The 12,363-nt window shown below is 36.2% G+C and overlaps 1 protein-coding gene across 1 annotated transcript in view; it reads left to right on the top strand.

Annotated features, from left to right (window-relative positions):
• The first annotated feature begins 2,018 nt into the window (after positions 1-2,018).
• The window catches only part of ABCB5 (ATP binding cassette subfamily B member 5), a 41,199-nt gene continuing 30,854 nt past the window's right edge, over positions 2,019-12,363 (top strand). The window contains exons 1-9 of the mRNA XM_032235826.1: positions 2,019-2,051; positions 2,223-2,374; positions 2,838-2,872; positions 4,499-4,520; positions 5,089-5,280; positions 7,365-7,536; positions 8,916-9,040; positions 9,856-10,033; positions 11,335-11,448. Of these exons, the coding sequence (XP_032091717.1) occupies positions 2,019-2,051; positions 2,223-2,374; positions 2,838-2,872; positions 4,499-4,520; positions 5,089-5,280; positions 7,365-7,536; positions 8,916-9,040; positions 9,856-10,033; positions 11,335-11,448 (1,023 nt within the window). The remainder of the gene's footprint in view (positions 2,052-2,222; positions 2,375-2,837; positions 2,873-4,498; positions 4,521-5,088; positions 5,281-7,364; positions 7,537-8,915; positions 9,041-9,855; positions 10,034-11,334; positions 11,449-12,363) is intronic.

The following is a 12,363-nucleotide window of genomic DNA, read 5'->3' on the forward strand; positions in this document are numbered from 1 at the left end:
TATGGAGTATATAGAACTACATGCAAATCAGAATGGAGTATAAAATTTGAGTTTCCTTGTCTCAAGATAAAGATGACATAAACCTTGGTAAAATGAATTTCTGGAAAACCTTGAGATTATGCTGAAGAAGATATACATTTTAATCCCTATTTTATGAAGGGAAATACTGTATGACAAGGAGTAGTTGAATTGTTGGTTTCAAAACTTTTCAGTATCTGGATTGTGAGAGGATATTTTCATTAAATTTCAACATTAAGAAAAATAATAAGTGTTTGATATGAACTTTAAAATGAGGATATTATTTCTGAAACATAATTTCTTTTGATGTAGATTTTGTTTTTGAAACTGATTGGTTCCTCAACTGAAATTGGGCCAGAGAACAAATCAATGAAGGATCATTCTAGAAGTTACACAGTAAATGATGTTTCTATACCTGGTAAATCTGATATTTCTAATTATTTATATTCACATATCATTTTCTAGGCTATGCATAGTAAATATATCATTATATTATAACTGATCATTATTTGAGAAAACTACTATGTCTTTTGGAGTTAGAAATTTCACAAATTACAATGATCTTTCCTATACCTGAAAAAATTGGGTTTCCCCTTTTGGAACAGAGTACTACAATAGTAAGATAATGTTCATAACTTTGACCTGTGGGATAGGAGTCCTTTGAAATTTATCCTAAGAAACTTTTGATAAAGAATAATCCCAGATATCATATTAGCTCATATCCATTAACATATTAATGTTATGTTTTAATAGCTGTGCTTTATATTATTGGGTCTTTAGCCTATAGTTTACACTTTGGGAAATAGAAACATTCAAATTTGAGATTAAAGCATTTTATTTAGCTCTAATTTGCATTCATATTCAATAGATGTTAAATGAAATAGCCAGGAATTCTATCTTTTTGCCTTATATATGAACAATTTCCTACTCTGCATAAATATCTTTAAAGTTTTATGTGAAAATTTTATAATGATGGATATATTTAATAGAAGAAACCCAGTTAGTTTTGCTCTACTAATTACTGCTGTATAACAATCCACTTTTAATCCATGCTTAATTTCTTAATGGCATTTACAACAATGATGAAATTCAAAATGTTTTACTACCGGTTCTGTGGGCATGGCAGGAGAAGGATATTGCAAAATTTCCATTCTCAACCCATTCCTGGAGGAAGGATATTGCAAAATCCCCATTCCCACTCCACTCTGGGGCCAGCCAGAGGTAGTTTATGCCAGTTGTCCAAACTACTCAAATTTTCTGCTACCAGTTCTCCAGAATCTGTCAGAACCTGCTGGATTTCACCCCTGATTTACAGGTTTGCTTCATAAGCATGCCAATTCTACACCTTTACAGTAACTTTTGCAGTTTTATTTTTGTATAGGTAGATAGATATATTTGTAGGATGTTAAATGTAATCTGCTTTCCCATTAGAAATTTCAAGCAATGGCTGTGACAATCCTGCTTTCCAACTGGATGAAACTTCTACACAAGAGGGTGGTTTAAAAAATAAGAAAATGTAAGTTTAATTTAAGCACTTGCACATTTAATTTGCTAGGAATTGTTTCAGTTGACTTACTCTCCTATCCAAACCTTTCTAGAAAGAACAATGAAACCTCCAAGAAGAAAGAAAAGCAGATGGTTGGATTTTTTGAACTGGTTAGTTTGTAATCCTAATGATCTGAGTTCTCTTTTATTTATTTATTTTTAAATAGTGGAACAGATCAGTTAAATATATACATGTTTAACCTAGCTTCACTGTAACTTGCCTATTTCCCTCTTTTTAATCTAAAGGTTCTTTTAAAATAAAATGGGGTAGGGAAGAAGTTATGTGGAATATCAGAACCAAATTGCCTAACAATGCAATGACAGTTGGTAAATGTTTGATATTGAGCATATACATTAAATCTTCCAGTAAAAATTATGTGTAAATGCTTCTGTGTTATTATCATATAAATCTGTTACAAATTATTCAATTACTGGTTGGCAAATATGGAAACAAGATGGCCCGGACCAGAATCCAGCTGAACTTAGAGGTAAAAGATAAACATTTACCCTAATTTTTTGTAATATGGCTTCCAAAATATAAGTTGTATACAACATGAAGTAGGACTTAGACAGATAACTGCCATCAATGAGACAATCTTGTCTATAAAGCAACATGGAACCTTCTGTCACAATTTCATTTAAATTCTGTATCCATTTAGTTTAGTTTTGCAGATGCTCTAGATACTATTTTAATAATTGTGGGATCCATCGCAGCTGTTGCAGCAGGAACTGGACAACCAATTATCATCATTATCTTTGGCCAGGTGACAAACAGCTTTGTGAATACTAGTTTAAATGTGTCTACAGGTAAGTATCACACTAAGTGATAATATATTGAATTATAGCATTAAACCAGCCAATTGTAGCTTATTAAATGTTTAGTGTAGGATGTGAATCCATTGACATAGAAGTAAGCTGGGAAAAGAAGACTCTGAACACTAATGAAAAATTGTTGAAATGTAGCAAGAAAAACATTGCCCCACATATTCAGAATTTAATATAAGAAATTAGTGTTTAGGTACCCTAAAATCATTTTTGACTCTTAGGGATTGCATAGATAGATATTTCTCCATATAGTTTCTGGCAAACTATAACTTTGCCAGTTATAGTGGCAAAGAGTCCCCCCAATGGTGCACTCTTTGCCACTATAACTGAATTAAAATGATAGTATATCCACTTTGATAGATGGCCATATCGAATTGACCACAGAAAATCCTGGTAAAGTTAGACCAAGTTCAGGATAAGAAATTATTATTAAATTTGAAAGCTATGAGTCAGACTGGAAAAAGCATCCTAAAGGAAAGCAATGGCAATCCCTTTTCTGTTTTTGGCAATACAAGGAAAAAATCCTGATGTAAATATATCTATATAATGCTCAAGAATCTGGGATTTTTGTTATTATACAGTCAATTTGCAATCTGGTATTGCTTGATTTTGGGATCGAATCTAGAAAGTAACAATTTATCTTTAAGAAATAAATACTATTTTTCTTGGACTTAGGACTTTAACTATATTTCTGTAGAGAGTCTCAATCAACCTAGGCAGGGGATTGGACTAGAAGGCCCCCAAGGTCTCTTCCAACTCTGTTATCCTATTCTATTCTATCCAAGTCATAGTTGTCTCAAAGGTATTTTTTCCCTTTCCAAAGGCAACTGGACTGGTGGGTTTTTTTTCCTTGAGGAAGAACAATAAAACATTTTGCTATTCATCCAAGAAGCTTCATCAGTTCTGATGGCTGGGGAATGGAAGCAGTGGTGGGTTCTTACCGGTTCAGACCGGGTCTGCCAAACCGGTAGTGATTTGGTTGTTGCATATTCATGAGTCCTGTTACATATGCATTACCTAGAAGTTAGTTCAGAACCATTGCTAAAGGCTAGCAACAGCCTGCTGCTTCCTGATTGGCCAGGACGCAGCAGGAGCTGTTGCTGGCCGACAAGACCCGTTGATTGGCTGAGGGACTTGTCAGTGTGTTGCTGCCTAGTCCCGGCTCCCTATTGGTTGAGTTACATTGTTACTTGGACTATAAATACCTTGGCGCGGACAGCGCCTGTTTGAATCGCTGTCACCTTTGTTATATCTTGTAAATAAAGAAGTTCTTGTTAGGACACCCTGGCTGTCGCGTCCCTCTTTCTAATCTTCAATATTGGTGACCTGAGTCACTGGAACTGGCAGTATCCCAGGCCTGCCACACCTCTGAACCGATTCTCTGGGTGGCATCGTAGGCCCTGCCATCTTGGTTTTTGCTTCTGTGCGTGCACGGCCACAAGTAAACTGGTAGTGACTGCAGGAACCCATACCTGGATGGAAGGATAGATTCTGACAGGATGGGAGGGTAATGGAAGGATTGTATTTATTTACAGGCAAATGGTTGTTAGCACTTTAAAATAGGGGTAAAATAATTCATCTATGTTGGAATTGAACACCTCTCCTTCTTTAGAAGGGGAGGAATAAAATATCACTTATCTCCAGTTTAATAACCAGCCCTTGCAGCAATTCCAAGAAGATTCCACAACTAATTGCACCCAGGTATTCCTGAAGGTACAAATAAACCCTCAAGTGATCTTAACAGGTCTGAGAGTGCTAATGACCAGATAACAGCAAAGAAATACAATCCTTCCATCTCCCACTCCATCCTATGAAAACCTGTCCTTCCACCCACTACCTGCCATCTAGTCTCAACTGTCAGTACCTATCCTTTCACCACCACCACCCTTTATCAGAACTGATGAAGCTTCTTGAATGAGAAGCTAAATGTTTTTTTTCTCCTCAAGGAGAAAATCCTTCAAATCCTTTTGAAGAAAAAAAAGACATAAAAATAATTGGACTGTATTGGTGTTTAATATCTATAAATTATCTTCTAATACTACTGTTGTTATAATCTTCCTTATAGGAAGTGCAGAAATGAATAACTCAGCATGTCCTCAGGCTGCTTCAGATATAGAAAATCAAATGACTTAGTATGTACCTATACAGCTTTTTTCCTCTTCTTATTAATAACTGACAAATTATAACATATTCAATTTTATAGTTAACATCTGATATTGAATTACATTGAATTTACTATTCTATTATAAATATAATAAGCCTGGTGGTGTAGTGGTTAGAATGCAGTACTGCAGGCTACTTCTGCTAACTGCCAGCTGCTAGAAGTTTGGCATTTTGATTCTTAGGGGCTCAAGCCATCCATCTGAGGTAAAATGAGGACACAAATTGTTGGGGACAATATGCTGACTCTGTAAACCACTTAGAGAAGACTGTAAAGAACTGTGAAGCAGTATATAAATCTAAGTGCTCATGCTGTATAGCAGTTTAATATTGTCCTTTTGTTATATAATAGTCATTGATTGACTGTATTGATTGTTTGCATGCTTTTTAACTTTCTATGAGTGTGCAAATCAGTTTCTATTTCCCCTTCTTTGTCCATAATAATAAACTTTACATTTTTAAATTGGGAGCTATATTTGGGGGCTGAAAAAGTAGAAAAACATAAATGACAAATTTATTGACTCTTCATTTGTTCCACAGTCATGCATACTACTTTGTTGGAATTGGCTTTGCTGTACTGCTCTGTAGTTTTGTTGAAATCTGGGCCTTTGTGACTGCTTCTGCAAGACAAACATCAAGGATACGGGATAAATTCTTTTTTGCTGTTCTTCACCAAGAAATGGCCTGGTTTGATACCACACCAATTGGAACATTGAATACGAGACTAACAGAGTAAGGAGGATTTTTTTAAAATGTGAAATTTGGGGAAGTCAGTCACTGCTATAGAACAAAAGAGGACCAATTTCCATGGTTGCTTTACTTGTATTTCCATATCATCAATTAGCCACATTCACTAGTTATATTTACTTATTTGTTTTTAAATGTTTTCCAGCCTTAGAACATAATTTTCAGAAGGATGCTTATAATAGAACTTGCAAACACCCCACCCCACCCCTATATGCATGCATGCATGACACCCCATGCTCAATGTTCCCTCTAATTTTTTTTCAGTGTGAGCAGAAAAGTATAGTGTTTGAGCTGCATAGTTTCATGCCTGAGCACCTAAGAGAACAACAGTTTCAATGCTATCACGTCTGCTGGACATTTGCGCAACATTCCAAGCTTCAAGCGCCAATTGTGAGCGAGATTTCAGCCTGAAGAATGCCAGGCATGAAAAGTGCCACTCAAACACAATACTCTCCCCCTTTAAAGTAGTAAGATCAATTAAATAGTCTAGCAAGTTTGGACAATATGCTATATGTTATGTTACTTAAGAATATATATACCTCAGAATCAGATAAACATCCACATCATTCCCAACTGAGTCAATAAAATCATATGCCATGCCAAAACTATTTTAAATAAAGATATGAAATTAATCAAGTATTGCATTTATTTTTCAAAATGAATGTACAATTTTTTTATTATTTAAGTTTTGTACCCTATCTTTTCTAACTAACGTTAACTTTAAAAAGATGTTACATCAGACTACAATACAAGTAATTAAATGAAGACTAAAATATGTGTTTTGGCATATTGAGCTTTTTATATTTCTTTCTTATATTGCTTCCTTAGTTGAGAACTTGCTCCTCAGCTTACTTACGCATTAACTGTTTGTTGCTTTTATGGTTTATTCATTCACTGCTCCATCTTCAGTTTTTTTCACAGGGGGCAGAGCTTCCTTCCTTCCTTCCTTCCTTCCCTCCACTCCTTTGGCCACCAATTTTGATCCAATTCGCAATTCGTATACTTTTTCTACCACCATCTCATCAAGCGGAATCACACACACACACACACACACACACACATTCTTTGGGGGGGTGTTGAATTACTCCGCCTCACAGCAAAGACACGGCGCAAAGTCGGCGCAGCATGTGTTCGGCCCCCGCTTACGCCGAATCAATCCGTGGCCGGCGGAACCAGGGGGTTGCATTGCAAAGCCGGCAGTCCTCTTGTTTCTTCTCCTTCTTTGCCGGTGAAGCCGGCAAAGCTCCCGCTGGCGCACCCATCCATAGCAGCGGCCTTGGTGTCTCCCCCTCTGCTCGGAGCACCTCAGCTGGGCTCTGGGTTACCCCTGCCGCCGCCTCCACCTCCGCAGCTTTCCTACTAGCTCCCACGGCCTCAAAAGCACGGCAGAGGAGGAAGGGGGAGGGATAACGCGGGGGCCAGCTCAGGTGCTCCGCGTGGAGGGAGAGGCACCACTGCCATGGACGGCTCATCAAAACAAGTCTGGGGAGGTCCTTTGTGGGCGGCCAGTTCTAGCTGCCTGCAAAGGACTTCCCCACGTTTGCTTTGGTAGAAATATCTGCGCGGCAGTTAGAAACTGCTGCGCGGGGGTTTCTTGCCATGTGCACGGCCGCGCAGCCGCGCACCTTAGAGGGAACAGTGCCCATGCTTCCCCCCACATGAGCTCGCTGCACTTGCTGTGCCCCATTTTGGACCTAATAGACCTCCTTGCAGCCTCCTGGGAGAAAAAAACGGGGCATGGGGGGTACAGCCTCCTGTTATCCCCCCTCCATCTCCCCATGCATGTGTGAAAATTTAATTCTGGACAATTTTTCAATCTTGGAATCTGCCGCAATTATTCCCTGAGTATATTTACCAAGGCACATTTTGTTTGACTTGCAGTGCAAAAAACAAATTTTTCAAACTAGGTTTCTGGAACTGCCAATTATATACAATGGAAATTCAACTATCATCTGAAATAACTCATAAAAATGTAAACAGCTACATTTGACATTTATGTATGCTGATTTTTAAAAATATGTGAATAAAGGTAATTGACAGTAACTTTTCATCTTCTGTTTACATTGCAGGGATATTAACACCGTTCACAAAGGTATTGGAGACAAGATTGGTTTAATAATCCAAGAATTTTCAACATTTCTGATGGGAATTATAATAGGATTTGTATATGGATGGAAACTGACCCTGGTGATATTGTCTGTTACTCCTCTTATTGCTGTTTCCGGGGGCTTATGGTCATATGTAAGTTTCTGGGAATACACATATTAGCATAACAGAGCTGCACAATTCTTTCCTAATGTAGGAAATTCACTACTGCAAATTTTCAAATGAACAATACCATCCTACGCTGAAACATTTCTAGTGAAGCAAAAACTACAATCCTTTAAAACAATTTATTTTACTGTCAGTTAGGTTCTGCCAACACAATTCCTCCTCCATCCAACATTCAATTAACTTGGGATGGGGGGTTATAGGCTAATTCTGCCAACTGCCACCCGTTCATCTCCCATCAGACCAAAGTTAATTAAGCCTTCCATCTTTCCGATGTGGGTAAAATGAGGATCCAGATTGTTGGAGGCAATATTCTGTCTTTGAAGCCACTTAGGGAGAGCTTTAAAGCACTGTGAAGCAGTATATAAGTCTAAGTTCTACTGCTAATCAATTTGAATAATTTTCCTTAGGATTTGAGCCTATTTCCTCTGATTTTAGACCATGGAGACAATATTGTTTTTCTTCTTTTGTTTAAAAAAAATTATAAATGAAAATATATATCGCAAGGAAAAAATGTGGGTACAACTATCATTATGCACAAAAGTATATTTGTATTTCAACCTGGTTTTAAAATAGCCTTCTTTAAATTGTCCTAAGGTTAGGAAGGCTGGACCTTCAGAACTCCCTAAAGGATATTTCATAAAATAAGTACATGAAGGGAACATTCTCTTGCAGATCTTAGAAAAGGGTTTCCTAACCTTGGCAACTTTTAGACAGATGGATTTCAACTCCCAGAATTCTTCACCTAGCATAACTTGAAATCCACAAGTCTTAAAGTTGCCAAGATTGGGTAAACCAGTCCTACAGGATAGGACTTGAGTGGTCCATAGATATCCAGATTCAAACAAAGAAGGACTTTAAATATGATAACAGTATTCTAAATTGCATACAGAAACATAATAGTAGCTGGTGCAGCCCAAAAGTCAGACATATTCTATTGGCAAATCTTCCTCCTCCCACACAAAGCATTGTGTTCTGGTTCAGCTATAATTTATTTGTACAATGTTACAAATTAAAACAAAAACAGCTAAAATCAGCTTTAGAAAGAGAGCCTTTATGAAATGGGTGGCTTATAAATTTTATATACACGTTGATAAATAAAACAGATAAACCCTCTTCAGTTTTTCTATTAGATTACATAAAATCAGTTTCTCCAGTCTGATGCTCTTCCAATGTCTTTCCAACAGTAAGGACCAGTGCTCATCCTGCCTAAGAAGAATGGCAGTATTTTCCAACATATTTAGAGGGAAATAGACAGGAAAAGCTACGTAAAATGATTATACTGTTGAAATCATGAATAGAATAGAATAGAATTCTAGAAATTGAATTTAATTGTTTTTTTTAACCAGATACTATCAGTATTGACTGCGAAGGAGCTGCTGGCTTATGGCAAGGCAGGGTCTGTGGCAGAAGAAATTTTGTCAGCCATCAGGACAGTTATTGCTTTCAATGGACAGAAGAAAGCTATAGCAAGGTAAGATGACATTTAAATACTCACAGGGCAGTGACTTATGCCAAGATACCAATCCGTTTATCTGAGATTCAATTTTATGTTAATGTTACCTATGTTAAATAGTAGTGCTTCTGCAATTTTCCCCAGATCTTTATGAGCTAGAACAGGATCAAAGGATCAAAAGTAAGTACGCTCACATTAAGCCTTTTCCAAACCTTACATTTCCAGTCACCAAGCTTCTTTGATCCTTCTATAAATAATTATTCTTGGACATGAGAAATTGTATATAATTTTTTCTCCTCTCTATTTCCAAAAGCCAAACAGAAGCAAAAAAGATCAAGAATAAAAGCAATGCTCCAATGTAGTATACAAATATACTTCACCTATTTAGATTAATGTAGCCAATAGTTCTCAGAATCAGGAGGATGGCAACTTGGATTATGTATCCCCTCTTGTTTATACAGTTAATACATAAAACTGTCTCCTAGTGTTTAAATTACCATGCAATATAAAGATTTTCAAGAAAATTCTGGAGATGAATGCACTTACCTGACATTAAGGTTCATAATGTGATGTGGCTTGTTCCTGTAATTTGTACCAAATTTCAACCAATGTGTAACATCAATTTCTTCAGTGGAACCTGGATAAAATGTCCCTGCTTTTCTCAGGGAAATATATTGTTAAAAAAGAAAGATCCAAGGAAACATCAGTGAGATTTCAATAGCCCCAGGAAGTGAATATTTTTGAAGGAATTATTAAAAAGGTACAAATCTTTGCTTATGGGAAATACATATCATAAAACTGTTCTAAGTCTAACATGCTGGATCTGTTATCAGGTATGATAAAAACCTAGAAGAGGCTCAGTCTATTGGAACAAAAAAGACTATCACCACCAATTTTTCAACTGGTGTATCCCAGTTTTTGATGTATGGATGTTATGCCATCGGCTTCTGGTATGGAACCAAGCTCACAATAGATGAAAGGGATAATTATGATATTGGAACAGTATTAATTGTAAGTGTACATTTTCTATTGAACATTAATGTTTAAAATAATTATCTATCTAATAAATCTATTAGATAAATCTAATAAATCCAACATCTAATAAATCTAATAAATCCAACATCTAATAAATCAAAAGGTTCTTTCAGGCCTTGTTAGCTCAAGAAAAAGAAAATCATTGTCAGATGATTTTAATAAAATGATTCTAATAAAATGAGATACACAGCTGTCTTGGGACTCTGGTTGTAGCTAAAATGCATAAGGCAGGGATGCAAAATATTTTTTAAGAGAAAGAACACCTTCCTCAAAACATAGTGGATGAAGTCAGACTGAAAGTATATCTGAATTAATTCTGTTAGCATTAAAAGTAGTAAAACACAGAATCTATGTATAAACATACAGATATATAGATAATCCTATACTCAAGTACCAATTAAAGCCAATTAATGTTAGGTTGCCAAATTAATGATCTAAGAGATTTAAATCATTCACAGCTTTGCATGCCTGCTAGTATTTACATCATTTACTTTGATTTCTAATTAAAGAGACTATTATTTCATTTCTAATCTGTTGATCATAGTAAACCAGTTAATGAAAATGTACATAAGAGATATGATTAAGTACTTGGGACACCCAGAATCCCAACATTTGGCACTAAAAGTGCTGTCAGAAGCATCTGAAGAGATTAAAAAAAAAGACTATGCAACCAAGCCCCACATTTTTGCCTTGTGTCATGTATGTGATGCACATGAGAATGAACTGGTTTTTACAGACATACAGTACACATTACAAAAAATACAATTGTATTTCTCTATATTCTGCACTGGCTGGCCCACAAATTGTTACATGTAGCATTTGGTTGCTTTTCTTTTCCAAGCAATATATTAGTAATAATAATCTCAAGATGGTGGAGGTGCCAATAGTTAAAGGAATTCATTGTAGAGCATATAAACATGATTATTTACTTGCAGCATATACTCAGCAAGATTATCTGTGCTGGAAATCATATTATTAATTTTAAATTATTCTTGGTGGAAAAATTACTTTTGAATTAAGGTAGCATTCATCAAAACAGATAAATAGAACATGGGTGCTGATTATATGAAACAATCATGTTATGAATTGTTATTATTGTAAAACTATTTTTAAATCAAGCTATGAGTACTATAATAATATTCTGGATATAGAGACCATGCACTATAACTCTAAGCACCCTATACCCTCACACTGTCTGTTATTACTCTGCTGGTTTATTAATTGAATCCACAGAATTGATCACTTGTATTAACTATTTTACCTCTTTTACCTGACAGATTTTCTTTTCTGTGCTTATGGGTGCATTTGCCCTTGGACAGGCTTCCCCCAATTTGGAGAATGTGGCCAATGCTCGTGGAGCAGCCTACCAAGTCTTTAAAATAATCAAAAAGGTATTTACAGGCTATGATATATAAATATATTTATGGATATTTGAGCACTTCATTTCTGTATTTCTTTTTCTTATTCTATTGTATTTTATTTTCTTTATTTACTATTATAACTTCAAAGCAGCAAATTGTCCATTGGGTAGTTATGAATGAAAGTATATGAACTGAAGGTGAGAACAGAATTGTTTCCTATCTTTGTTTCGACCCTTGGTTAAGTCTTAGAACACTTAATTTGTTGGTTTTTGATGGAGTGGAATTACTGGCAGAAGGAGAGGAGACCCCTCTAGGAGGAGTAGCAATAGCAGTAGACTTATATACCGCTTCATAGGGCTTTCAGCCCTCTCTAAGCGGTTTACAGAGAGTCAGCATATTGCCCCCAACAATCTGGGTCCTCATTTTACCCACCTCGGAAGGATGGAAGGCTGAGTCAACCCTGAGCCGGTGAGATTTGAACCGCTGAACTGCTGATCTAGCAGTAGCCTGCAGTGCTGCATTTAACCACTGCGCCACCTTGGCTCTAAAGAGTAAAGAATTGGTTAGGAGGAGAAAATGTCTGAGGTCAAATCTTTAGCTCTAGATATGCCATTTCCCAAGGGAAGGCAGAAATCTGGTAAGATTCTTGTAAATAGGTGTTCAGCAGTAAAATATCTAGTTGAACCTATTCACAAGTAGCTGCTTGCACATGACAATTGTATGAATATAACAGGATGCACAAATGACATTCTTAATATGGTTGTTTCTAATTAGTCTTAATTGGTATTGATTCACATATAGTCAAGCCCTGACTTTGAAATTTATAGGAAATCCATTCTTATTTGAAAAGGCAGCTATAGTTCCCAGAAATGCAATTCTGTAAGAAGAAAAGTAATGCATCATTTCCATACTTTACATCTCATACTTTTTTAACATTGGAAAAAA

This window comes from Thamnophis elegans, chromosome Z, assembly GCF_009769535.1.
Source record: "Thamnophis elegans isolate rThaEle1 chromosome Z, rThaEle1.pri, whole genome shotgun sequence".
Taxonomy (NCBI): Eukaryota; Metazoa; Chordata; class Lepidosauria; order Squamata; family Colubridae; genus Thamnophis; species Thamnophis elegans.